The sequence below is a fragment of the Etheostoma cragini genome, chromosome 1, assembly GCF_013103735.1.
Source record: "Etheostoma cragini isolate CJK2018 chromosome 1, CSU_Ecrag_1.0, whole genome shotgun sequence".
NCBI lineage: Eukaryota > Metazoa > Chordata > Actinopteri > Perciformes > Percidae > Etheostoma > Etheostoma cragini.
This window is the reverse complement of record NC_048407.1, coordinates 25,921,023-25,948,702: the sequence shown is the minus strand read 5'-3', so window position 1 is coordinate 25,948,702 and position 27,680 is coordinate 25,921,023. Positions and strand designations below refer to the sequence as shown.

The 27,680-nt window shown below is 40.3% G+C and overlaps 1 protein-coding gene across 14 annotated transcripts in view; it reads left to right on the top strand.

Annotated features, from left to right (window-relative positions):
* myo5aa (myosin VAa) overlaps positions 1–25,126 on the top strand; it is a 54,264-nt gene extending 29,138 nt beyond the window's left edge. For 2 of the 14 annotated variants that reach the window (XM_034873971.1, XM_034873929.1), the window contains exons 14-44: positions 1,068–1,154; positions 3,659–3,661; positions 4,671–4,826; positions 5,286–5,383; positions 5,575–5,661; positions 6,575–6,683; positions 6,942–7,153; positions 7,394–7,550; positions 8,469–8,708; positions 8,813–9,061; positions 9,909–10,002; positions 11,392–11,537; positions 11,676–11,789; positions 12,077–12,211; positions 12,678–12,734; positions 12,989–13,216; positions 13,830–13,838; positions 16,140–16,240; positions 16,445–16,501; positions 17,806–17,886; positions 19,853–20,051; positions 21,090–21,155; positions 21,616–21,709; positions 21,812–21,961; positions 22,179–22,333; positions 22,768–22,857; positions 23,332–23,482; positions 23,592–23,874; positions 23,997–24,171; positions 24,332–24,412; positions 24,813–25,126. In XM_034873971.1, coding sequence (XP_034729862.1) covers positions 1,068–1,154; positions 3,659–3,661; positions 4,671–4,826; positions 5,286–5,383; positions 5,575–5,661; positions 6,575–6,683; positions 6,942–7,153; positions 7,394–7,550; positions 8,469–8,708; positions 8,813–9,061; positions 9,909–10,002; positions 11,392–11,537; positions 11,676–11,789; positions 12,077–12,211; positions 12,678–12,734; positions 12,989–13,216; positions 13,830–13,838; positions 16,140–16,240; positions 16,445–16,501; positions 17,806–17,886; positions 19,853–20,051; positions 21,090–21,155; positions 21,616–21,709; positions 21,812–21,961; positions 22,179–22,333; positions 22,768–22,857; positions 23,332–23,482; positions 23,592–23,874; positions 23,997–24,171; positions 24,332–24,412; positions 24,813–24,965 — 4,017 coding nt within the window. In that variant the 3' untranslated portion in view covers positions 24,966–25,126. The remainder of the gene's footprint in view (positions 1–1,067; positions 1,155–3,658; positions 3,662–4,670; positions 4,827–5,285; positions 5,384–5,574; positions 5,662–6,574; positions 6,684–6,941; positions 7,154–7,393; positions 7,551–8,468; positions 8,709–8,812; positions 9,062–9,908; positions 10,003–11,391; positions 11,538–11,675; positions 11,790–12,076; positions 12,212–12,677; positions 12,735–12,988; positions 13,217–13,829; positions 13,839–16,139; positions 16,241–16,444; positions 16,502–17,805; positions 17,887–19,852; positions 20,052–21,089; positions 21,156–21,615; positions 21,710–21,811; positions 21,962–22,178; positions 22,334–22,767; positions 22,858–23,331; positions 23,483–23,591; positions 23,875–23,996; positions 24,172–24,331; positions 24,413–24,812) is intronic. The other 12 variants (XM_034873936.1, XM_034873952.1, XM_034873944.1 and 9 more) reach the window with 12 other exon arrangements.
* Positions 25,127–27,680: the final 2,554 nt, after the last annotated feature.

Sequence of the window (27,680 nt, the reverse complement as noted above, 5' to 3'; positions counted from 1 at the left end):
CATGTGTGTTTGGTTCTGTCCTCATCATGACAACCCTTCCCTGCCAACAGGAGGTAAACAGATGTGTTCTTAAAACGCTGGTCCGCCTGTAGCTCTCTCTTTAACTCCTTTTCTCTTTCCTCTTTCCCTGTCTCTCCCTCTCTTTGGCACTGAGTTATTATCATTCTAAGTCTGGCTACACACTGTATGTATCAGCTGCATGGAGTGTCCGTTTTTATTTCGGCTCACATGTTAACAGGTTAGAGCTTAGACGCTGTCTGCGTGATACACACGTCTCACGCGCGGCTCGCGCCACGCTAACTAACACATGCCTACTAGAAATAGAACCAACACCTATTTTCCACGCAACACACGAGCGTGTTGGAAGCGTTTCCAGGCTAAATAGAATAACAAAAAAAGATGTTTGTATGTCATTTTGATATGAATACATTAATTAATAAAACGCATATTGATGTTTAAAAGTCTCTAGGTTTTGACATCAATACAGATATAAATGTAGGCCTAAAAAAAAAAAACATCAGGTAGGCTTGCCATATAGGCTCTGTACAGCTACAAAAAGTTGTTAATGTTATGGAAATAAAAAGACAGCCCATTTACCCATTTTTTAGAGTTTGAATCTGTTGGCGCTGTGTCCCGAGACAGCCCTCCCTTTACATCACCTAGCAGCAGCAGCGCCGTGTCAGACATATTTCTGGTGTAGGACATAGAAAAATTCACGCAGCTGACACGCAACAGAAACTCTTTGCTTACGCGACGCAGCCAATGTGTAGCCAGCCTAACTAAACTAAAAGGACATTGAGGTTGTGTGTGCCTTTTGTTTGCTGCATGGGGAGCACTAAAAGCACTCTGACAGGAGAAAAAGGCAATGAAACATTTTTTGTTGTTATCTATGTACCCTAAGCATTAGGACAGTGTGAATACACATGTTTTTTTGGGTCAGATTATTTGTATTAACACACCTGCAGTGATGTGATGTGATTATGAACACAGAACTGCAAGGTAGAGTAGGTTAACTATAATTTCCAGTGAAATGTCCCTTAAAGGTATTATGCTCTGTTTTTGTCGAGCAGGTGGAATACCAGTGTGAAGGTTTCCTGGAAAAGAACAAGGACACAGTGAACGAAGACCAGATAAACGTGCTGAAGGCCAGCAAGGTGAGGAGTGCAGACACACAGTACATAAATGATATGGACACAATCAGTTAAAAGCAGATCTTAAAAAGATTTATGTGCAAAGAGCTATTTGAATACATCAATGTACAACTCAAAGCATTATGTGGCATCCACTGAGATCAAAGCCTAGACGCCTCATGGAGAGCTGGTGCTGCACCTGGTCTTTGTGTGAAAATTAGACCACTGTTTTATGAGAGGAAGTCTAACCTGAAGGCTCATGGAAGCAGCGCCCTCTTCAGGCCTTGTGGAGGTAGTGTTGACGTCAAGAAGTGATGACAAATGCTCGATCCAGGAGATTTATAGTCAGAAAGGTTTAGGTTTTATGGTATTTACACATAACAGACAAATCTGAACTTACACACACACACACACACACACACACACACACACAGTAAGTTGGGTCATTGGCTGAACATGCCTCACAGAGGAAAATATGAATGTGATTCATTAGAATAATATTTGAATATTTTTTTTATTATCATTTTCTTTAGCTGCATATTACATTTCCTAGCTTGTCCAAATATGTATTTAATGACTTTCAGAGAAGCCTGACTGTGGGTGTTTTTTAGTCTTGTTTTTGTGTGTAAACCCCAGTTGGGTAGAATGGGGCCTAAATTGTGCGTTATTCAAAATGCTTGAAGTGATCATCAACTGTTTTCTTATAGACTTCAACAAGAACAGATTTAGGTAAGGGTTAAAGTACTGTGTGCCTTTAACACAATCACTTAACATAAATACACACCCGCACACACACTGTATAGTCTTATTGTTGCCATGAAAATCAGTGAGCTTCACACATTTGGAATTAAACAGTATGTGTGTGTGTGTGTGTGTGTGTGTGTGTGTGTGTGTGTGTGTGTGTGTGTGTGTGTGTGTGTGTGTGTGTGTGTGTGTGTGTGTGTGTGTGTGTGTGTGTGTGTGCTTTTGTGTGGGAAAATTGATTAATTGATTTGTATTTGAATCTTGATTCAAGCTCTATGATTCAAAATCGATCCATAGAATTCCAAAAATCAATTCATATTTTTTTTTATTTTCTTTTTTTATTTTTTATTGTATGTCTACATCAATCACATGATATATAGATAGATAGATAGATAGATACTTTTATTTATTGTTAAAATATTAAATGAATAAATCCACATGAATAATGTGTATATATACATACATACATACATACATACATACATACATACATACATACATACATACATACATACATACATACATGGGAAAAGTAACTACATTTACATTCTTTGAATCTTTTTTTTAATCAAGTATTGTTTTTGAATCAAAAATGGATGTGAGCCTAAAAATCTGAATCAAATCGAATCGAGACATTTTCTGAATCATACACCCCTAGTGGCCATGTTTTCCATCTAGTTGATTGGCCTATGAGGAGTAGAGCTGTAAAATGTTGCTTCAACATAATTCTTATTTTTTATACAAGCCAAATCTGGTACGCAACCTTCCGCCACAAAGAATAGGTCCTAAATGACTGAAATTGTATTCTGTAAACATTAAGCTGCTTACTGTTTTTATTACATCACCATGTACAGTAACACATTAATATGCGAAATACAAAAGAAGGAATGTAGAGTATGCTCTCAATGAGGCATGAAAGAAGTACTGTCTTTGTGATTCCCCTTAACTGAACAGAGAAGAATTCTTGTTCAGTAACACTTAGGTTTTCTTCTTTGTAGTCTAATGAATTGATAAATTGATCAAATTGTACTCGCCAAAGTAATTGCTTGACATCTGGGAACTGGGCGACATCACTACAACAAACTGGGTTAGGAAACATTCAGTAATCGATCACGGAGCTTGTAATCAACCTTTTTTTTTAGCAGTGTCACTTAAATCTCAGATCTTAGCAATTGGCAAAAAACTATGAAAAGAAAACCCAGGTTGTCTAAAACAGGAACTTTCTTTCATGCGTATGCAGTTAAATACCCCAGCATGGTAAGGGCTCCAAATGTCTGCAATGCTAAAAACTGCATCTGGACCTGCGAGACACACAGGCATTCATGCCGGCATCTGCTTTCAGATCAAATCAATAGAGTGCATTTGAGAAATGCCTAATGCAGAGCTTTCCCATAATGCATTACATTTTAGGATTGTGATCAGAATTACAACAGATACAATTCCGCCGTGTGGCGGTCTGCAAACCACAGACATGCTTTAGACTTCATGCAGGCTCAGAGCTCAGGGGACACGCATCCCAAAGTGTTCTGGGAAGAAATCTTCATTCCATCACGTTCCTTCCATCCATTTCAGCCTCATCGTTAGTCTGCCTGGCTTTATTTACTTTTCAGTTTGAATTGTAGATGTGTGTTATAGTTTTTGGTGGGGGTCAAAATGATTTTGAACTTGAACTGTGGGTTTTCTTTCCTTTTAATGTCATTGTCTCCTTTTTTCACTGTGTCTCCGTATGTTGTCCATGTGTGTTTGGTTCTATCCTCATCATGACAACCCTTCCCTGCCAACAGAAGGTAAACAGAGGCGTTCTTACAACGCTGGTCCGCCTGTAGCTCTTTCTTCATTTATTTTACTTTATTTTCTCTTTCCCTGTCTCTCTCTTTCTCTCTCTCTCTCTGGCACCGAGTTGTTATCACTCTAAAGGAACTGACGAGATTGAAGTTGTGTGTGCCTGTAGTTTGCTGCATGGGGAGCACTAAATGCACTCTGGGAGGAGAAAGGGGGATAGAACATTAAAACATGATAAAGGATAAAGGATTTTTTCAGAATGATGCTGAGAGCGAGCGGCACATAAAGCCTTTGTGGCCTTGGCTGTCCTGCTTAATGATGCTGGCGAGAGAAGCAGCATGGCAACGCTTTGAGCACATCAGGAGGACCTGAAGCTGCACATAACAAACATCCTCCTCATATAACCTCAGTGTTATATGTAACATGAATGATGTCTGTGTGCATCATACATGATACCATTTATCTCATAACACCATGGCAAAATAATGCCATGCATCATATATGGCCGCTGCCTACTGTCATATATGATAAAACCTAACATTTTATTGTTTTCATTGGCTTTAAGAAACATTATAATAACTATCTATGAACGAATTTAACAAACGCTAATAAACAAATCAAGCAACATTTCCTCACTCATCTATTCAAACTATCAAGTGATCTTTGTATGAAACTGTTGAGGTAAATTAACTTTTGTGTCAACTGTCCCTATATTGGATTACTAGATTAGATTTGTTGATTACTTCATACATTGTAAAAATTAAGTCATCAACATAATGGATTTTAACACTCAGCTCAAATTATAAAGGCTAAAATGAAAGCTGTCATGCTTGGTAAGTCTGTATGCAACAGGTAAGAGATTCTTTAAGCATGCCATGTACTGTAAGGAGAGACTGTTAGTCTGAAGGTTAATTTAACAGTAGGTCCAGAATAAAACGCATGGTGGTTAACTTATTTTTCGGTAAATCAATATTGCCTGCATGTTCGTGACTGTAAATGGGCTGTTGTTCCCAGTTTGACCTGCTGGTGGAGCTGTTCCAGGACGAGGAGAAAGCCACCAGTCCTACTGGTCAGGTCCCTGGCACCGGAGGCCGGACCCGCCTCAGCATCAAACCTGACAAGGGTCGTGACAAGAGCAGTAAGGAGCACAAGAAGACTGTCGGCTGCCAGGTTAATATCTCTTTCCAGTGTTTATTTTTTATGTTACCTGCATACTCAGTGTTGGTGTTTACACAGGTGCTCATTCAAATCTAATTTCACAAAATGAGATCAGATCCAGTGCATTTTGGTAGATATAGTGCGTGTTGTCAATGCCTTTTTTTGTCGGAATTCATTATCAATGGTTTTTATTACTGCCAGTTGTGAATTGCAGCTACATAAAAAACAGGAAAGAAAGACAACTTAAGTTTTTAGTAGGTTATGAGGGATCCTTTTTTTATTCAATCTATAGATTGAAGTACATTATCTCTGTTTAAAAGTTTTTTTTCTTCATATGGATTATAATGCTACAAACAACAGCAGAATGTGATCATAAAGATCCATTTTACAGATGCACTTAGCCTAGTTTGAAACTACTAAAGAAGTAATGGTTAGGATGATGAGGATGATGATTATGGTCTTTTCTTGTAGTTTCGTAACTCTCTGCAAATGCTGATGGATACTTTGAATGCAACCACTCCCCACTATGTCCGCTGCATCAAACCCAATGACTTCAAGTTGGCCTTCTCGTGAGTCTTCCTCTTCTCTGTTTATGAAAAACTCTTAGGCATGTTTTCAGGTAAATTGTTGTATGATATGATTGTTTTTAGTTTTTTTTTGTTTTCTGTTCTCCAGATGTGTTCACATTCTCTACGCTACCATCTTAGATCAGGTGTAAATCATTGTAGTCATATTGATTGTGGTTATTTGTTGTATGCAGGTTTGATCCTAAACGTGCAGTGCAGCAGCTCAGAGCCTGTGGTGTCCTGGAAACCATCCGCATCTCTGCCGCAGGTTTCCCATCCAGGTACAGATGCATCCCAATAACACTTCTACTGTTTGCCAGAGACTCTCCTTTGTTTGATATTTGTTGTATCCTTAAATGTTTTCTAAAGTTTTTTGAGCAGAAGAAAGACGCAAATTGATTGAAAATTGAACGGATAGCTCAGTTGGTGACGCGGAATGCCCATATAGGGGCCATATATATCATATCATATATATCCCCATAGAGGTTTACTCCTCAACGCAGCGGGCCCAGTTTGACTCTGACCTGCAGCCGTTTGCTGCATGTCATTCCTCCTTCTCTCTCATCCATCATGGCTTCAGCTGTCCTGTCAAATAAAGCACTTAAAATGTCCAACAAATAACCTTAAAAATCAAAAATAGAATAGGCTGTACATACATTGTGTCGAAATACATCCTTAAAGTTATGCAGCCAGCCAGCTCAGTACCACATTGATCTGATCAGTGTCTCTATCTAACCTAACTCAGTTTGCACAGGTGATTAGCTTTCTCCCTGTCGAGTTTTGTCTGGCTTCCTGGCGTTACTAGTATATACTACCGGTCAAAAGTTTGGGTTTACAAATTTCAATGCATCTCCATTATAGACAAAATACCAGCTGAGTGGGTGGCTGATCTTTAATTCAATATCTACACTGCCCATTATCAGAAACCATTCATCCAATGTTCCAAAGGCACATTCTGTTTAATAATCTAATATTTTAAAAAACTGACTAGACTAAACATTGGAGAACCCTTTTGCATAGTGTAATTTGAGTACTGATGCCCTGTTAAAAAAAAACAATGCAACTGCTCTCAGCTGGTAGTCTGTCTACAATGGAAGTTTCTAAGTGACCCCAAACTTTTTACCTGCAGTTTATACTAATCCTGAAAAACAGTTTGAGCAGAACCTAAAAGAAAAAAATGTGTGTGTGTCTCAGATGGACGTATCAGGAATTCTTCAGCCGTTACAGAGTGCTGATGAAGCAGAAGGATGTGTTATCCGACAAGAAGTTGACCTGCAGAAACGTTTTGGAGAAACTGGTGGAGGTCAGACTATCTGAGTTTTTACCTTTCCTTTTTTTCTTAAAAAGCAAAAAATATTGTTATAGAAAGATTTCCATTGCTTATGGCATATAAATCTTGAATTCCCTTTTATCATGTTATCTGATTTCCGTTTAGTTTTGCATTACCTTTGTTTTGCCTCTTTCTGTAAAAAACTAGCGAATGTTCCACACATATTACATTTCTCTTTTTGAGCACTTAATCATGTCTTAACTCCTGATCTCTGCTTTTGTCTTCCTTCAGGACCAGGATAAGTACCAGTTTGGTAAGACTAAGATCTTTTTCAGGGCCGGCCAGGTTGCCTACCTGGAGAAGTTGAGGGCGGACAAGTTGCGTGTCGCCTGCATTCGCATCCAAAAAACCATTCGTTGCTGGTTGGCGCGCAAGAAGTACCTGCGCAAGCGCAGCGCTGCCATCACCATCCAGAGGTTCACCAGAGGATACCAGGCTCGCTGGTGAGTCAGTTGAACATGATATGCACCTCCCTTCAGCCACTAAAACAGATAATTTGCACAAAGACATTTGACTCCTTTTGGTCTATTATGAGTTTGTTTTATAAGATAATACTGGGTAAAATGGTTTATTTTGAGTATTATTGCAGTTAAATAAGTCAGTCTGAAATACCTAAGGTCTAAAGTTAGATTAAAATTTTAAATGGGTGTTAGTTGAGACGTTTAAATCTCGGGTCTCCTCAGCCTGGCCAAGTTCATGCGTCGCACGCAGGCGGCCACCATCATCCAGAAGTACCAGAGGATGTACATGGAGAGGAAACGCTACAAGCAGAAGCAGGCTGCTGCTCTGGTCATGCAGACCATCCTCAGAGCTTATATGGCCCGGCAGAAGTACCAGGGGGTAAGACACACATTGCACAACCTTTTTCAAAACTATACTCATCCTAACAAGTCTGTTTCTTATTAAGAATCAATTCAGTGAAAATGAAGGCCCTTAAAAAGTATGAAAAAGTCATAAACACCTTTTTGCCAATGTGTTCAATTTTGTAGCTTGCTTCAAAATGTATATTTTTCCAAAGAGGTTGAATGCTTAAGTTTGCGTTGTCAGTGCGATTCTGTGTAGTTTATTTATGGAATTGTGCTTAACTTGATGTCATCTGAAAAGGATAACACATGTACTGACCCACTGACTGCTGCTACTTTTTACAGTACTGTAGGTCCCTTTATACATGGGTGCTACATAGCTAATAGGGAAATGTAGGTGTTGTGGCTGTAAGCAGTCCAAACAAATGCCGCGAGGGACTTAACACTGAGAGATGATAAACACACTGTGACGTGCTGAATATCCAGTTCAATCATTTATTCCTCAACCTATAATATACAACTAGTACTGCAGTTACCAAATGTAAATTTATTTTGTGTCACGAATGCACCTCGCCGGAGCACAGACATTGTTGCCAACTCATATGTTGTGCGGTTTTGGCTCAATGAGGAATTTTATACATTTAAAACTCACCTGGTCTGACATAGAGGGGAGTCAATTCTTGAATTGGCAATGAAGTCTTAAAATATATGGAAAGGGTCTTAAAAAAGGTATTAAAATGTTTTAAATTTAACTTCAGGACTCCTGCATACCTGCAAAAAGAAATCAATAAAACATCTCTGATACTTGTGATGAAGTTACTGACCTATTCTGCCTTACTTATACAAACAACCCGTAAGAAGAAAAACAAGGAATAAAATTGTGACTGTGTATAATATTCACATGTGGTCTTATTTCTCTCTGCTTCCCCTTTTCCGTTTCTTCGTCTGTCTGTAGTTGGTGCGGGAGCACAATGCAGTTATCATTCAGAAGCGCGTTCGCGGCTGGTTGGCTCGGTGCTGGTACAAGCGCTGCCTTGTCTCCCTCGTGTACCTGCAGTGCTGCTTCCGCAGGATGAAGGCCAGACGCGAGTTGAAGAAATTGAAGATCGAGGCTCGCTCAGTGGAGCACTTCAAGAAGCTCAACAAAGGCATGGAGAACAAGATCATGCAGCTGCAGAGGAGAATCGACGAGCAGGTGAGTTACCCTATTTTCTCAATTTTTGTGGCTTTATGTATTGATTCACTTTTGTCATTTGGATGTTTAATTTCCCTGTTATATGATCTGTCGCATGCCTCCAGAGCAAGGACAACAGGTCTATCAACGAGAAGCTAGTCAGTCTGGAGACTTCCTCCACAGCAGAGAGGGAGCGGATGCGTGGCGAGCTGAGCCGGCTGCGCGGGGTGGAGGAGGACGCCAAGAACAAAGGCAACCAGGTGACCTCGCTGCTGGAGCAGCTGGAGAAGCTAAGGAAGGAGCTGAGTTCCACACAGAAGGAGAAGAAGACCATCGAGGACTGGGCACAAACCTACAGGGACGAAATGGAGAAAGTAAGACAGGATCCACATCCGTATCTGTCCGTTCTCCTGTATTTGTCCTGATCCTCCGTCTCCCCATGCACAGTGAATATACAGTAGACTTACGTGTCTTCTGTAGAACAGTAGATGTGGTTCCCTATTCTTGGTTGTAGTTTGCAGTTGTTTCCTTGGATGTTGATCGCATATTTGGACCTTTTTTAGAGAATAATATGGAGGTTTTGAATTTCAAGGAAAATTCACTTTTTTTTTATTTACTCAAAAAACTAAAACCTCCTCTGTCTTCTTTCCTTAGTTTTCAAGTTTTAGTGAAACTGTGGCTGTCAGAAGTCCTATTAGTTTAAAACTAAGTTTAATAGATATTGCTCCCTATGAGAACAACCGCCTATAGTTTCCTGGAACTATATATATATATATATATAATTTTTTTTCACAAAATACTTTTGCCAGCAGAGGAAAAAAGATTTTCTCCAATTTATGAGCCAAAGCAAACCAGGTGGAGATGGGTGCATGTTGGGCTGAGAGGGCGGTGTTGCTCTGGGGCAGATGAGCACAGGTGATAGAGTAGTGTGCCAGTGAGGTAGCCACTGAACTGTGTAAGTGTGTATTCTGTGTTTTTTATTTATTATTCAAGTGTTTTTGTCAAGTATTTTGTCCTAGTTTGCCTTCAAATAACCCAGGAGGTTTTTTTAAAGAAGCACTTCTTTTTAGAGTTAGGAGTTACAGTAATGCGTTAGGATGTGCAAAATATACGGATCAGTCACATTTAGTTGTGACATGGACTTCATTTCACATCATCAAGATGCTGACAGTCACTGCTCCTTCACACAAAGTGATTTAAAGATTGTGTGTGTGCGTGTAGATGGTCTCGGAGCTGAAGGATCAGAATTGCTCCCTGAAGAAAGAGAAGGACGACTTGAACAGGTTGATTCAGGAACAGAGTCAGCAGATGACAGGTATGCATACATAACCACATACTGTTTTACATATAGCCATAGTTAATATCTTTTAAACCATACAGCTTTTTTTTCTTTTTTCTGGCTTTGCGCTGGCAACAGCCGTGGCCGGAGGCAAAATGGTTTTATGTTGTCTGTCGGTTTGTCCATTTGTCCCATTCTCAAGAACACCCAGAGGGAAATTCTTCAAATTTGGCAAAAACTCAACTGAACTGATTAGATTTGGGTGGTCAAAGGTTTTTGTGACCTAACAAAAATGTTTTCAGCCATAATTTCTAACCAAAATGTCAAAGGTCAACTTCACTGTGACATTATTTTGGTATGCAAAAAACAAAAACGCTTTTCTGACCATTATTAAATGCCATAACTTGACGTTTAACTCTTAACAGAAGGGGAGGTTGTGGTTATATTTCATGTTTGGTTGGATACTGAATTGGTGACACTAATCTTGGGTGTCCACTGGTCTGATCTTTACAATCAGTATAGAATGTCTGTGCTGCTGTGTTTAAGATGTGTGTAAATCATCCATGTTTCACCAAAAATAAACTTAGAAATAGTTCACACCCAATTCAGAAATACATATTTTTCATTATACCTTTATTGTTATTTATCAATCTAGATTGTTTTGTTGTGAGTTGCCCAGTGTTGGATATCGGCCGTAGATGTCTGCAGTCTCTTAAATATGCAGGGACTAAATGGCATTTGGCTTGTTTTTGACAGGTGATTAATGCAAGCTTGTTCCTGGATTTGGGCCTTAAGCCACTCCGTAGTTTGGGAAATCAGGAAGCAATGAAGCAGTAATGTTGTGAATGACTAACAGAAACAAACTGGATATAAAAACTGTCTTTTGAATGGCAAATTCAAAAGTTCTGGCAGGTCTGCCTTTTGAATTGGCAAGTTCTTTCGACAAGACTCAAGTTATTTGCACGTACTGTCTTTGTGAATTACATTACCACCGGAGTAGGTTGAGTCTCAAAAACCACTTGCTGGCCAATCTTACAACGGATGCAGAGAACCCTCCTCCCCCTGGCCAAAGGCAGGCCATGCTGGATATTATGTCATGTGGTCATATGTGACCATCTGCTGTTGCGTGATGGGCTCCACTTTGCCACGTTATGTTTCAGAATATTTTGTAAACATACTGTACCTTTGAGGTTTTTCTGGAGCATATTGTAGACAGGATTTGTCAAGCATATTTATCCGTTCCCATGGTGTTAAGAGCATTAAAACTTCGAAAGCTATAATTTTTAAGTACATTTAGAACACATCTTTTTTATTAATTACAAGTTAACTATGGACAATTACATATTTGAATTGATGGACAGACCTAATACACATATGTTCTAGTTTTTTTTTTAACTGCGTCTTCTTTACGTTTTGTCCCGTCAGAGAAAATGGCCCGTGCTATTGTAGAGAAGACTCAGCAGCTGGAGACGGATCTGAACGAGGAGCGATCTCGCTACCAGAATCTGCTGACAGAACACCGCCGCCTCGAGGAGAAATATGACGACCTGAAGGAGGCGATGGTTTCTTCGGTGAGAAACACATGCACACACCCATTCAAAACTTATAAGAGGTTTACCTTATTTATTTATTTTAGTGACGCTCTACTTTAAACTGGAGTCTGTTGTTTAAAAAAAACTTAAAAGGCTTGTTTTCTCTCTCATCTGTAGAACGTGTCCAAGCCTGGCCACAGGAGAACAGATTCTACGCACAGCAGCAACGAATCAGAGTACACCTACAACTCAGAGTACGCCGAATTGGAAGAAGGTTCCCGTGCTGCCGAAGTAAGAATGTTATTTTTATTAAGGACGGTCACATTAAATAAGAAGAGAAGTCAAGAGGCATGGCGTCGTGGCAAATTTGTAATCCTAACGAGACAAAAGGCTCTTACAGCATTGTCAGACTTTAAATGTTCCGTTTTTTCTCTTTACCCCTTTAATTGGTCTCTCACACATGGTTTCTACTGTCACAAAATAGTTGCTGACGTTAAATTAGACTTTCATATAACCATTGCCATTTGAATAATTTTCCTAGGGCATGTGCTCCGTCCTAATATTTCTTTGTTCTGCAGGATGTGACACGAGGAATGGACACCTCGCTGACCCTCAAGCTGCAGAAACGTCTCACAGAACTGGAGCAAGAAAAGCAGTCGCTGCGCAACGAACTGGAAAACCGAGAGGACCAGTTCCAACGGGCTAGAGCCAGGGTACCGACGCCCACACTGGACTCTGAAATACATCACTTTTATTAACAATGGATAAAACATTAAAAGTTATAAGCCTCATTCTAGTGTGAAAACCCATGGTAAAGGATTGTAAACATACAGTAATACTCGTGTAGTACCTAATGAAAAGTTTTCTAACAGTAATATACATACGTAAAAATGTAACAGCCCAGTGTAAATACAAACGATTACCTATTTACACTTTTCATGACTCCCTAAATATAATAAGAGGCTTTTCATCATTGAGGGCTGTACATAATTTTGTATGTGCATTATATAAGTGTGTCATTAGATGATACATAGGTTATTACGCAGAAAAAATTGATCAAGAACAAACTTCTTATCAGGCCATGTTCTTATTCGGCCCTGTGTCAAACTGAACTGCGTCATATGTCATTTACACTGTCCCAAACACTTCTTCATCAACACGTTTTGCTCCATGTTTCAGGATGACGTTGAGTTTAAAAAGGCTCGCGGGGCAGAGCTGGAGTACGAGTCCCTTAAGGTAATCTGTCAGAGGAGTATGAAGTAAAAATGTAACACTACACTATATATTGAAGTTTGTTCATTAGGATAAAAGCATTGTTGAGGGGGTCCCACATGAGCACATTTTCACTCACTGTTTCAGAGAATGACTTTATCCAAAGCCAGACAAAGTCTTTTACAACAGTAACTACTGCCATAGCTTCAAAGCCTCATTTGCCACTTGTAATTATAACGATGACCCCACCCCAGACACTGAATCTTTTCACTTCTCAGCGTCAGGAGCTGGAGTCGGAGAACAAGAAACTGAAACATGACCTGGTGGAGATTAGGCGAAGCCTGCTGGGTAATGCAGCTACAGGCGCCGGGGCCCCGGGCTCCCCGGCTTACAAGGTGGTCTTGGAGCAGCTCAATGCCTCCTGTGAGGAGCTGGAGGTCCGGAAGGAGGAGGTGCTGATCCTGCGCTCCCAGCTGGTCAGCCAGAAGGAAGCCATGCACCACAAGGTAGAGGAAGATTTTACTCACTCTGTTTTCTCAGTATTCAAAGAGGGAAAGTACATCCATCACCACTGCCCAACTGGAAAAGATCCAAGGATCCTGGAAATCCTAGTATTTAGCCTGTAATCATCCGCATGTAAATAAACATTTAGGCTCCACACGGCGCTGTTGTTCTCTCACAAAATGAAGCTAGATTTCGGTGGATGGTACCCTTCTTGCTTGCATCCACTTTACACCTGTGTTATGTTTTCGCCCATGTCTGCTTCTCTGTTTGTTTTGTTTCATTTCTTAGCACAATATCCCCTGACAAGACAAAGGGATCAGTTCAAATCTATCATGGCCTAAAGATCACTTTGCCAGTGATCTTTATCTGAGATTATTTGTTTTTACTATGTCATAAATAAGTTATCATAAATAACTTATAGCAGTTTAAAAATCTGTTTCATTTGCATCTTAATGGCAAAACATGACTTGAACATTCCTTGATTTAGTTACTTTGTGGTCAATATTATTATTAAATCACATTTTTCACACTGTATGTAGCTTTCTTTCACTGCACCTTCAGTGTGTCTAACTCTCCTGTCTCCACCTTCTCTCCTCCATCCATGCTTTCCCACAGGATGAGAAGGTACAGTTAAAAAACAGCATAACGCATAAGTATTTGACTCTTTTTGTCCCAGTGTTTGCATGTAAAACCTTCTAATGTAAGAAGTCTGATCCAACTATCAACATTATGTTATCATAGCAGCAGTCCACTCTGTTTGCTCTGCAGACGTGTGAAAAGAAGTGCAGCTCGTACGGCCACTGCTAGAAAAATAAATTTAAAATATACTCTTAGATACTTAAAGGTCCCATGACATGAAAATTTCACTTAATGAGGTTTTTTAACATTAATATGCGTCCCCCCAGCCTGCATATGGCCCCCCACTTGCTAGAAATTGTGATAGGTGTAAACCGAGTCCTGGGTATCCTGTTCTGCCTTTGAGAAAATGAAAGCTCAGATGGGCCGATCTGGAATCTTGTTCAGATGGGTCGATCTGGAATCTGGCTCCTTATGACCTCACTTTTCTCTGCTTTGTCCACCCAGAGAATTTGGCCTGCCCTTAAGAAAGAGAAAGACATCATGGCTTTCCAACAAGCAAAGTGTCAGTTGGTCAAGGCCACACCCCCAGCCACCACCTTGCCCTCCTCAAAAGCTACAGACTCAGAAATGACACCAAGGCAGATTTTTTGGGAAAGCGACTTCAGATATGGTGTTAGGGAACACTAAGGTCTATATAGAAGCATCCAAAAAAAAACATGTCATGGGCCCTTTAAACAATTCTATTTCTAGTTATTGTTCAGTGGTGGACTTATACGTTTTTCACTAACAGCTGTCCAAATATAGCTCGTAGTAGGTTCCAACACAATTATAGAGTTCCATAGAGAGTTTGTTGAAAGAAAAGGTTTCATAACATCAGCTTTTTAGTGTCAGTACCAAACTTGGCTTTCTTCATTTCTGTAAAAGTAGAAAATTGTAATTTCTAACAGGCTTTACTTTAACTTGCTCCTCTCTGTCACCACCAATATTAGTTTTTCCACTTCCACATACTGAATGAAACAAGCTTCTCTGGGAAATGTGGGCAATCAATAACTCAATTACAGGACTAAAGTAAACATAGCAGGTTGAGGGAAGTAGTTACAACAAAGACTCTTTAAATGTTTCGAAAATTAAATTAATGGAATGTATCGGTGTGAGAGCATCCGAGGGTGGAATTACCCTCTGAAGTATGACAACAACTTGCATTGGAACCATCACAGGGGACCATATTATGGTCCAATGTGGAAGACAAATTTATTAAGCCCCAAAGCACAGCTGACATAAAATCACGGAGGATACACTAGATCAGCATTCTTACATTAAGAGGCTTTTTATACTCACTCTGTCCTCTGCAGGCAGGAGTATGATTATCTCATCTGTCTCGTCCGTTGTCTGGCTAAATGTATTTATGTGTAATTTACTGAAAGTCACTGAGAGTTCGGCTAAGTGGCCATTTTACATATGTCCTTGTGAACACCTGAAATACGTTCACAACCCAAGGATGGATGTTACTACAAATGTAAAACTGCAAGTTGAATATGAAATTGTTGCCTGTAGATTTCTGTTAACACAACAAATTGATGGCACTCAATTCCTGAAATGCACATTCAGAACACAACATTTAAATATGGAACATAATATTCAAGTTCATTTGAATATTTGATTAATAATCCAACTCTTAAGCAGTGCTTGAAAAAGTAGTGAAATAGACAAGGGGGCTTACTTCAGTGCTTGGCAGTGGTGGCTTGTGTCTACTAAAAGTAAACGTAGGTGGCGTTTAATTATTCATGTTGCTGTTGACTCACTAAAGAAATAAACAGTTTGTCTGATTCTGTCCCTCTTCATTCAGAATTGAGCCTTGTCTTCATATCAAACTGTCACACATCAGCCACAACCCTGCTCAAACATTTTGTTCACCTCAATCCCCTGCTGCTTATTATCTGATGCTCAGCACCCCTTGACTATTGAAAGTTAGAAAAAGATAACACTGTAATTTGACGTTTGCGTGTAGATATAGGGCTGTTGTTGTTGCACTTGATGGCTTGTCACTGTTTGAGTTTGAGGCTCCAACTGAAGCTGATGATTGTCATATATGAGTAGTAAAAGGACAATCGTAGCCAGCAGCTAAAGTGATGCTGGCAGGGAGTCAACAACAAGCATGCTGACTGCCCACAGCAGTGTGGACTCCCATTTGATGGAATAATTGAATTACTTGTCTTCATTCATACACCTAAACTGTATGAAAATAGTTCATGGTGCAGCTCTGCAAGCAGTTGTAGGAGCCAGGTCTCTCTTTTGAATGTGGTGTTACTCTTTCTCATTTGTCCCTCTTGTTTACCTTTTCTAAAGGAGACCATGACCGAGCCTTCCGCCTATGTTGAGGATGTGTCCAAACTGAAGGACGCTGGTGAACTCAAGCAAGCTTACATAGGCCTCAAAGACACCAACAGGTACTTTGCTACAGCCTCTGCTCCCCCCAATCTCCAGCTTCTCACATTCATCAGTGTTGAATTCACTCCAAGCACCCAACACAATCATCCATCTTTTTTCCAAATGTTGTATCTAATAGAGCTCTTGCACCATTATTCATCTTACTGTGATATACAGTATGTGCAAGAAATTCGTGTTTGTGAACACTGCCTTGTCCTGTGCAGATCTCCTAGGTTCATGCGTAAACCACTGGAAGTCAGTGATCTCCTGAGTAGGCTGAGGTAACCCATGACACCTGGCCTATGCATCATGGAACAGAGCATGCATGGCCAAGCTCATGCCACACCGGGTTGAAAATGTTACAGATGACTGATATTACTGAAGCTAAAACAGCTCATTCTACTGCAGGTTGTAGCGCTGATGAAAGCTTGGGTAGCTTTGCGTGTCATTTTCTGCTCTTAACAGCATGTTGAGTAATGTAGCTCTAGCTACAGTTTAGTTCTTACTTGTGCTCTAACAAACTGTGTCTACCAGTATTTGAAGTCAAGGAGTGTGTCTTTGGCTTTGGAGTCAAGTTTTAGGATACATAAGCTGCATGGGAGTTCATAGTTCAGCATGAACAAGAGCAGAGTCTCTTAAACTGAAGGTAGTTTCTTTCCCTTAAAGCAAAGATTCAGTGGTTTCAACAGCTCCGCTCTGTTTTTGGAGATGCTGCAGAATTTCATACTTACAGTGCAGTGTTTACAAAATGTGCGGCATGAAAGCATGAACATGTCTAAGCTAAAAGATACATCTGTCATCTTCACTTGTAGTTTCACCTTTATTAACACAGATTTACAACACACCTTCCTCACACACTGACCTTGTGTACGGTTGGATGTTGTTGTAGGAGGCCTCCTGTCTCAGCTTTATTGAATGAGTTTGGCATAAATCTTGCATGAGAGCCCCTTGTTTACTTTGTTTGTTGTCAGTGCACATTGTTACGTATCAGAGTTGCCCAAAAAGTTGCACTCTGCATCACTGTCTTTATCCCTCTATTACCCCATGTTGCTCCCTTTTGTTGCGTGTGACCTTTTTTGCTCAAACACTGACATGAGTAGGGAATATTTATTTACATTTAATATTTACACTGCGGGCTACACGTGATAGACAACAGAGGGCTCCTCCACTGTAGCAGTCAGCAGTGCAATGACAAAGAAAACCTGAATCCGAGGAAGATAAGAATTATTGAAATTGGTTTTGAAACTAAAAAAAATTTCACATAGTTTTACATCACAGTCTGTATCCTAATGGCATAGAAAGTCGCCACTTTAGTGAAAAGTCCCATGGTTAAAGCAAATAAATTAAGTGCCACAAAAAGGAAGATAGATGCAGGTTCTCCTCCAAAGTCCCATTCAGTACATCTCAAACTCCAGATAATCTAGTTTTAATTTGGAGAGTGTTTCTACATGCACTCACGCAGACACTTCAGATAAAGAGAAGAAGGCATATTGTTGTTGTCTTGCACACCTCTCCCCAAACCATCCCGCATTTTTTTGTTTGTTGTTGTGTTGTTTATGTTCCTTTTGTGTTGTGTGTCGGTCAGATCTGCCGCTCCAGACTTCCATAAGCTGAATGAGGACGGAGAGCTGTGGCTGGTTAATCAGGGCTTAAAGGAAACCATCAGGTGTATCTGTGTTTTAAACACAAGTGTCTTTATTGAGCATGATACATTTGCCTTTTCACAGGAAAGGATGTGTTCTGCTGTTTTTCTTTCTTCACCTCTTTTCTCTCTCTCACGCTTTATCAGCCTTTTTAGTTTTCCCTCACATCTATCTTTCAGTTTAGTTTTTCCAGTTAGCCAGTTTTAGGACCTGTAAGACTGCTTGTGATTTGGTTGTTGTTACTTATGGGGTCCTCTAGACCTGAGATCTTCAACAGGGGGTCTGGGACCCCTAGGGGTCCGGAGAGTTACTATAGGCGGGCCTCCAAATTATTGTTTATATTTTATGGTTTTTTCAAAACTTAAAAATGTCTTAACATGAATCCAACATATTATTAGCAAATATAAATCCCCAATGATAATATGGCTTACTGGCCTATGGGTAAGGTAGGGACACTAAGATAGCCATACAGAGAGACAGTTAACAAGAATTCACTGTGCCACATGTATGGTTAACATTAAAAGATGATTTCTTAAATCATGCCGACAATTATTACTTTAATTACTTAGTGTACTCTGCACTAAAATTATATGTAATGGCTTTAGGCCGCCCTACACTTTATTGTAGGCCCAGTTTAAACTTTGTGTTGTCTTTCCCTCAACATGAAAAAATACTTTTATTGTCCCTATCTCATGGTTTTGTTGATTTCAAAAGAAAACTATTACCTTTCTTGTTGTTTTTTTCAACTTTTGTATTGTTTTACTTCAAGTTTTTTTTTTTTTTCAACATTTTGTTGCCTTGTTTGACATTTTGACCGCTCTTATTTCTGATATTAAAAAAATCTTTGAAATGGGTCAAATTTGACCCCAGGACAACATGAGGGTTAATATGCAACAAATATTTTACAATATTAGTAGTAAGGGGTCTCTGCTCGGTCTCTCTTTTAGTTAAGGGGTCCTTGGTTTTTGACTACACTTTCTTTTACAGATTCAGCAGCTGGTTTTAGTGCCTAAAAAAAACATTTTAAATTAGGAACAAAATTATTTTGATAAAAGCTACATAGGTGCTACTCTAATCCTACTTTATGTTTTATGCGTATGGCCTCAGGACTCATTAGATTTTCCCTACGAGGTTAGCTGGCAGTAAATAAGTGGATTGGTGTTGTGTTATGGAGGTAATACATCATAGTAGTCTGCTTGGGTGCTATCAATATTTTTGCAACAACAGAAGATATGTTATTGTCACACTATTCCCACACAGTCCTTTACTGGGCGGTGGGCACTATAACATTATTTAATGAAATAATATAATGATTTTAAAAGTCCCCATAGATGTTGCATAATGTATACTCATTTATACACATTTTTATTTATAACATAGTGCAGCAGGATTTCTCTTCATCCTGCCACTAATCTGTTTTACTCACTTATAATGATGTTGACTGCTTCATGTAACTCAATATTCATCGCAGAGCTTCCTTTAAAAAGTATTTGCAATATAATGCTTTTATCCTATTATGTATATAAATGGAGAGAAGAACCTGTATTTTGGGGGATTTGGAAAATGTTCTTGCTGCTACGGTTGTATTAATAGATTGAAGTCTCACTGAATAACTAATTGCCAAATGATTTATATGACAGAGTGTGAAGAGACCAAACTAGTGTCTGCACAGCATGCTGCTATTGTGCTTCACCACGCTGTGGTGAAAACCTCATTCTCTCACAATTTCTTTTGTTCTTTTACTCAAATTATAATGCTGATTTATTTTCCTCTCCTCCCATGTATGCCCTTTCTCTTGATATTCCCCATTCTTTCTTCTATCTCACTCCGTCTTCTACCTGTCTTCCCTCACTTCCTCTCACCTGTCACATACCCGTTTCTTTTGCATCATTTTCATCTCTTATCCACCCTCCTTCCTTGTTTCATCTTTGGCACACCTCCTCCCTTCTTCTTCCCCCCGTGGTGTGTCTCTCCCCCGCCTCCCCCCAGGTTACTGGAGCACCAGCTGCAGACTCAGCGGAGAGGTTACGATAGCGAGGTGGAGTCGTTGCGCGGCGAGCTGCAGAATGTCAAGGAGGAGAACAACCGTCAGCAGCAGCTCTTGGCCCAAAACCTCCAGCTGCCCCCAGAGGCCCGAATCGAAGCCAGTTTGCAACACGAGATCACCCGGCTCACCAACGAGAACTTGGTACGCTGCAACAAACAGATGCATACACGCTGAGGAAAGCTGTAACTTAAACTTCAATCTTAAGTTTATGTAAAGTGCTAATCACTCGTGTCTTAGCCCCATACAGGTAATAATCTTAATATAATAAGATTGAGGTTAAGAATTAAAAATGTTAATAGAACAACAATAAAAAAAAAGAAAGTAATATATGTTACATAAATGTGTTTATTGTATTAGTGTATCAGTGTAGGAGTAATCACACCATAGGAAAAAACTGAGATTTTAAGCCTACATTTATTTAGAATTTCTGTCTCAAATTGAACATTAATTGTATTAATTATTTGTCAAATAAAGGTTTATAACATAACATCAAGATTTCAAGTTACAATATACATGATCCGTATTACAAGAGATTTGCTTTAAAAAAAAGAAGAAATAATAATCAAAATGTATTTTTTTGCTAAATTTGAGCCTTGTTGTTGCACCGTACCAACGGCAAAGCTTTCTGCAGCGGAAAATAACAAAATGGCAGGAATGGCAACATGACATGTTTTGTTTGTTCTTATTTTTTATTCCTTCGCCACCATCAGATAGATTTTTTGTTGGGTATGGCTCATTTAAAGCAGCAGTTTGTCATTTTAGGAAATGCTGACAGCAAGGACAGTGTGACACGACACATTGATCATCATTTCTTAACAGCAGAAAGACTCTGGGCACCATCTCTAATTTGTTCAGCTATGGCAAGATTAATGTTTATCATTGTCCTTCATTCAGGTGGCATATAAGAAAAATATATGTTAAATAAATATGATAAATTTCAGGTTTAAGGGAAGTGCTGTGTTGTTCTGCTGGGCAACCAGCATTTATGAATGAGAAATAAAGAATGGTAAATGGTAGATCATTTAGCTAATTCACTATATCTACAGTTAATTAAGCGTATATTATGTCACTAAAGCAGTTTGGGTTGCGGGTTTCATTCCCGCTTGGGCGACGCATAAAACAACTGAAACAGTCTCACACACACACACACTCATTTGTGTGGATGGTGTCACCTGACAGGAACTCCTGGCTGAAGATCCCACAGCATCCCGAGAGGCTCGAGTCATCATTTTACGAAGGATGGTTGTATGTAGAGAGAGAGAAAGAGAGAGTGCGCATGTGCGTGCGTGCGTGCGTGCGTGCATGAGTGTTTGCATTTGTAAGAACTAACTGGGGTTTTGTGTTTTGGATGAAACAGCGCTCTAACTCTCCACCGCGGCGTCTTCTAACTCACAGCGGCTCTGCTCTGCACATTTTACTTGTTTCTAACAGCCAGCGAGTCCTGTAACTTCTCTTCCTCTGAAAAAACAATCAGCACACCAACTCTTATATTGATATAACCCCCACCCCTCCCCCCTTCTATTTGTTTGTTTGATTCCAAGACTTTTACAAAAGCAAAGCCAACAACTGATTTACAAAAGTGTTTTTTTTAGCACTGGTGAAAAGCATTCTAAGAACTCAGGGGCTTGCCATTTGTCCTCACTATTCTCTCTCTTTTCTTTTTTTTCTGATTCTCTATACAATGTAAACCCGCGGCCTGTTTTAGGATCTAATGGAGCAGCTGGAGAAGCAGGACCGAACTATCCGCAAGCTCAAGAAGCAGCTGAAGGTTTACTCCAAGAGGATCGGAGAGATGGGAGGTACGGGAGAAATCAGCAAAGGGTTAACACTCTGTGCATATGTGTGATTGAGTGCTACAGTACAAGACATTGCCTGACTGTCATGTTTTGTGTATCTCTCAGCGGGTCAAACCGAGGGACAGACGTCTCCAGGACAGATGGTGGACGAGCCGATTCACCCGGTCAACATTCCCCGCAGGGAGAAAGATTTCCAAGGAATGCTAGAGTACAAGAAGGAGGATGAGCTCAAACTGGTCAAGAACCTCATCCTCGGTAAGAGCTAATTATGAAGAGCAAGTAACAGGTGGAAAATTAGTTCAAAAATAGTCATCAAAAATCTATTAATTTTAAAGAGATTATTTATTGAATTGAATCGTTGGCCTTTGAGTGCAAACCAATTCCCACCCCTACTTTGTATGACTGTGGAAACTTCTCTTCTAATGTTCTCCTCAGTCCATCACTGAACTGATTCCTCCTCTTGTCTCTCCAGAGCTGAAGCCTCGAGGTGTAGCCGTGAATCTGATCCCAGGTCTGCCAGCCTACATCCTGTTCATGTGTCTGAGACATGCAGACTATGTCAACGATGACCAGAAGGTCCGCACCCTGCTCACCTCAACCATCAACAGTATTAAGAAGATCCTCAAGGTATGTATTTTGTGTGTGTGTGTGTGTGTGTGTGTGTGTGTGTGTGTGTGTGTGTGTGTGTGTGTGTGTGTGCGTGTGCGTGTGTGCGCGTGCGCGCGTGTGTGCGGTCTTTCCCACACATAGACTAATTTGCACACATTGCGTTTCGTTATTATTATAGTTTATTTATTATTATTATTATTATTATAACGCTATTTAAAACACGCATTCGTTCAGCTGCATTTCCTTTCGCTGCTCCATCTCTTTGTCACTCTACACACACACACACACACACACACATACACATACAAATTTCTTTCTTATCTGTGGGAAACACTGTTGTGTGTTTGTGTGTCTGCGTGTGTGTGTGTGTGTGCGTGTGCGTGTGCGTGTGCATGTGTGTTGGTACCTCAGTGAACCAAGTGACTCCAATTTGTTCTCCCTCTTTCTGTCAGAAACGAGGAGACGACTTTGAGACGGTCTCCTTCTGGCTGTCTAACACCTGCCGCTTCTTACACTGTCTGAAACAATACAGCGGTGATGAGGTGGGACTGACACTGTCTCACTCAAAAATGTACACATTCATAAATAGGGTTTGTTAGACAATTTAGTTGGACAGTGGACAGAAAATATTAAGTAAAGTTTAAATTACCTGGAGATTGTTTTTTTGTATTATTTAAAAAAACACCATTGTTTTGATTGCTTATGGTGTTTCTAGTGATAGAAAATAGAAAAGTGGGCGCACATATACTGTAGCTCCGTTGGTAGAGCGGGCGCCCATATATAGAGATTTACTCCTTTGCTGCCTCTCTCTGTCCCCTTTCATTTCTACAGCTGTCCTGTCATTAAAGGCCTACAAATGCACAAAAAATAATACAATATGCAATATCATAGAAGTGTTTTAATAGAATTGTTAGACATAAAGATAGACAGAATATTTCCAATCCTTCACACATACAAAGTCTTTAGTCGATTTATTTTTTTGTCACCCTATGTCTGCCTGTGTCCGTGTGTCTCAGGCCTTCATTAAGCACAACACGCAGAGGCAGAATGAACACATTCTGTCCAACTTCGACCTGGCAGAGTACAGACAGGTGATCAGTGACCTGGCCATCCAGATCTACCAGCAGCTAATCAAGTGCATGGAGAACATCCTCCAGCCCATGATAGGTGTGTGTGGGTGTGGGTGTGCATTCCTACAAGCTAGTACTACTGTAGTATTGATGGTATTCTTTAAATACTTGTTGGCAAACTTACAGTATGTGTGTGTTCTGATCAGTCTCTGGCATGCTGGAACACGAGACCATCCAGGGCGTGTCGGGGGTGAAGCCCACAGGTCTGCGTAAGAGGACATCTAGTATCGTTGACGAGGGCACCTACACCCTGGACTCCATCCTGCGCCAGCTCAGCGCCTTCCACTCCACTATGTGCCAGCACGGCACCGACCCCGAGCTCATCAAGCAGGTTGTGAAGCAGCAGTTCTACATTATCGGAGCCGTCACTCTCAACAACCTGCTGTTACGCAAGGACATGTGTTCCTGGAGCAAAGGCATGCAGATCAGGTAGGTTGTGTTTCTGCTCCAGAGTGTGGCTGGTTTGCTTCATGTACGGTATTTGTCCTCCATTTTGTTGTTTTTTTGTTGTTGTGACCATTAAACTTATGATGGTTTCTGTATGTGTGCAGGTACAATGTGAGCCAGCTGGAGGAGTGGCTCAGAGACAAAGGTCTGATGACATGCGGAGCCAAGGAGACTCTGGAGCCTCTGATCCAGGCCGCTCAGCTGCTGCAGGTGAAGAAAAAGACTGACGAGGACGCCGAGGCCATCTGCTCCATGTGCCTGGCCCTCACCACTGCTCAGGTAAACTTTCCTGTCATTTATCACACCACATTCAAAGAAACAAGCTTTTTAAATATTTTTTCCCTCAACTTCAATCAGTCTAAAAGCTGAGGGAACCCAGTCATTGTAGGTAAAATGTGTTCGATGTTGGGATTACCTCTCTGTGTTTTGTCTCTTTCAGATCGTGAAGGTCCTGAACCTCTACACTCCAGTCAACGAGTTTGAGGAGAGAGTATCTGTTGCATTCATACGAACCATACAGGTAATTAACTCCACATGTATCAATACAAGATACTGGACATACTGTTTTATTTACCATGCAGTAGAAACAATAAGGAAATAAATGCTCCTGGAAAACAACGCCTGAAACAGTAATACCTTCCAAGCTGAAGCACAAAGGTTAGGTTTCTTTAAATGTGATAGTAAGTAACTTCAACCCTCTACCTTCCAAGCAGTCGCTGGTTTCCAAACATTACAACAGCTTATCCCATCAGAGTGAATCTAAAAAATTCTGCACATTGTGACTTGAATGAAAGGAACAAAAAAAAGAGGTGCCTGCCTTCCTGGTGGGGGGGAAATGCAAAGCAGTCAGATGTGGTACAGTAAATTTGAGTGCATATTAATTATTTCCATCTTATTTGCTCTCTTCTTTTTCCATTCAGACCCGCTTACGAGACCGTTGTGAGAGTCCCCAGTTGTTGATGGACACCAAGATGATTTACCCGGTCACTTTCCCATTCAACCCTTCCTCCCTCGCCCTGGAAACCATCCAGATCCCCAGCTCACTCAACCTGTCGTTCCTCACCCGTGTCTAAACCAAGGCCCCACAAGACGGCTCTGAGCCCTGCGGCTATTTTGATGTAGTGGCTACAGTTGGAATTGCAAGTCATGTGACCCTCACTGGCTCAAAAGACTTTCTACGACACAATCGTCACAAGAGAAATAAAGAATATATACAGTATATATCGCAGGTTCACACCTATTGCTTCTAGTATGACTACTCCACCAATGTTAAACAGAGAAAACAGTTAGGCACTAGTTAGGCAAACTTTAACGGTCCAAGAGGCTTTTTTGTAAAGCACATTGAGCTGGATATTCTTGCTAAATTTCAATCATCAATATAAGCGTTCCCCCAGCCTGCCTCTAGTCCCCGAGAAGGTCCCTCTTTTTTGAAGAGAAATGGCGATAGGTATCAACCGAGCCCTGGTTATCCTTCTCTGCCTTTGAGAAAACGAAAGCTTAGATCGGCCGATCTGGAATCTTGCTCCTTATGAGGTCATAAGGGGCAAGGTTACCTCTCCTTTCTCTGCTTTGCCCGCGCAGAGAACTTGGCCCACCCATGAGAGAGTGACATCATGGCTTTCAAACAAGCAAAGTGGCAGTTGGTCAAGGCCCCACCCCCAACCTCCACCTTGTGCCCCCCCCCAGCAGCAACAAATGATAAATCATTATTCCCCTTCAGCGTTTGAATCCTTAAAATTCAGAGCGTCACAATTTGAAGAACTATAATAAATTAATTAACTGAAAAGTCAAGATTTAAATCTCAAAGAGATTCAAAGTCAGGACTATCCCTGGTTTGAACCTGTAAATTGACACATAAAATTAAACACAATCCCAACCACATGCTGAACTTTCAACCTGCATCTGTACAAAACTCACATCCTCTGAACATACACATGCACGCCTACACTCACTTGCACCTTCTCTCTTACAAAAGGCACCGATTTAAACCTGGCTGAAAAACGGCATCATCGTTCCACTGCTTGTAAAAACGCCTGCCTTTTAGAGAAGCCACAGGAGCAGATCAACACCTCCAGTACTCGCTCTCCATCAACACCTGGCTCTGTACTACTGGTCTTGACCCTGTTTACCCCAACTCCCGTCTCTATGTTTTAACTAGCTGATAAGATAGTCATTGTTGTCATCATCTTGTTCTCCGGTGAGAATGTACAGATCAATACACAGGAGCGGGTCCAAAAGCAGGTTTGGAGTCCTCACAAAGAGGAATAACTTGATACGCTGTAGTGTAGCTTGGTATGGGAGGTCTCTATTTCATAGGCAAAGTGAATTCTTAGTCCCAGTCAGATGCCAGCTGAGTGATATCGTGCTAAAATTAGCTCTCTCCAACCCCATGTTGAGGTAATCTGGACCAGGCTTCACTCTGTATGTTGACATTTTACTCTCTGAACACAGTCAAGCCAAGACAGAACTCATCGTCTGTACTATATTATTTATACATATATAAATATGAATAATATATAACTTGTATTTTATTTATTGCATTTACCTCTGTCCCCCCCCTCCTTTTTTTTAGATTAGAAGCTTTCTCTTTGCAGAAAACAGATCCAATACGTATGAAGGATGGGACCATTTTCCATAAACAGCTTCTTAAGGACAGTTTTAGTTTTAGTTCCATTGTAGGCTATTTATGTCAACATCAGGTCAATTATGCAGTATAGTTTTAAGGAGTGCCCACACAGACAATTACTTGTTCGGTCATGTCTTCATTTTGATGTGTCGCAATATTGTGTTTTATCCTGCATGTCTGGCAGATTAAGTGTAGCACAGGTTTTAATTCAAAAGAGATTTCAGAGGTACAAGGTCTATACTGTTTACAGCTGTGACCAGAGCTGAGAATCACAGGAAACACAAAGATATTTACTCACACATTACACTTTGCTTACTGCTGTATCACCAGGAGTTTTGCACTCCTACAGCTTTCCTCTCTCGACATGTCTTCTCTGGTCACAGCTCTAGTCAGAGCATTGAAATTGTTTTACTATTATCAATGTGGATTTATTTATTTCAGTATTGTCATTTGTCAAGTATCAAAGGTATTTACACCGTGAAGCCATTTATCACTGAGCAGAATGGACAGAAAAAGTTTTTTTAAGTTGGTTTTGGCGAGTTTGTGTCAAATCTGTTTAGCTTTACAACAATGTTTTCTGCGTTATTCCCACACTTACACTAACTGCAGCTTTGTGGACCAATTCCACCCTATGCCTTCCTGTTTAGTGGCCAGGATAGCACAACATGGGCCTTTACAGAAAAACAACAATTATGTTTGTGCTTTTTCTACATCAGGGTTAAGTTTAGGGTTACTGACAAATCTAAACAAGTCTAGACAAGTCTAAACCATTAATGTAAGGAAGTATATATCAAAATGTTTTTGCAGTACAGAGAGCTGGGGATGTATCAGTGAACTTGCTCTGATGAAGAAAGAGAGAAATTACAAATATTTTATCAATTGAAGAATCTCATTAAATGCCACATTAAGCAGAACACTCTCCATCTGACAGGAACTAGCTACAAACCAACACAAAACGTAAGTGGAGTAAAGAGACAGTATGTGTAATTGTTTTGTGTTGCACCTGTATTTGAGAATAATTTTATATCCACATGCTCTCATCATGACAACAATCTACCTTTTGTTATAGTTTGGATTAGTAGATAGTTAAAGTATGGTTTGTGTAAAGACTACATATCTGTGGGAAGGAAAACGGTAACTGAAGGAATAATTAACCATTTGA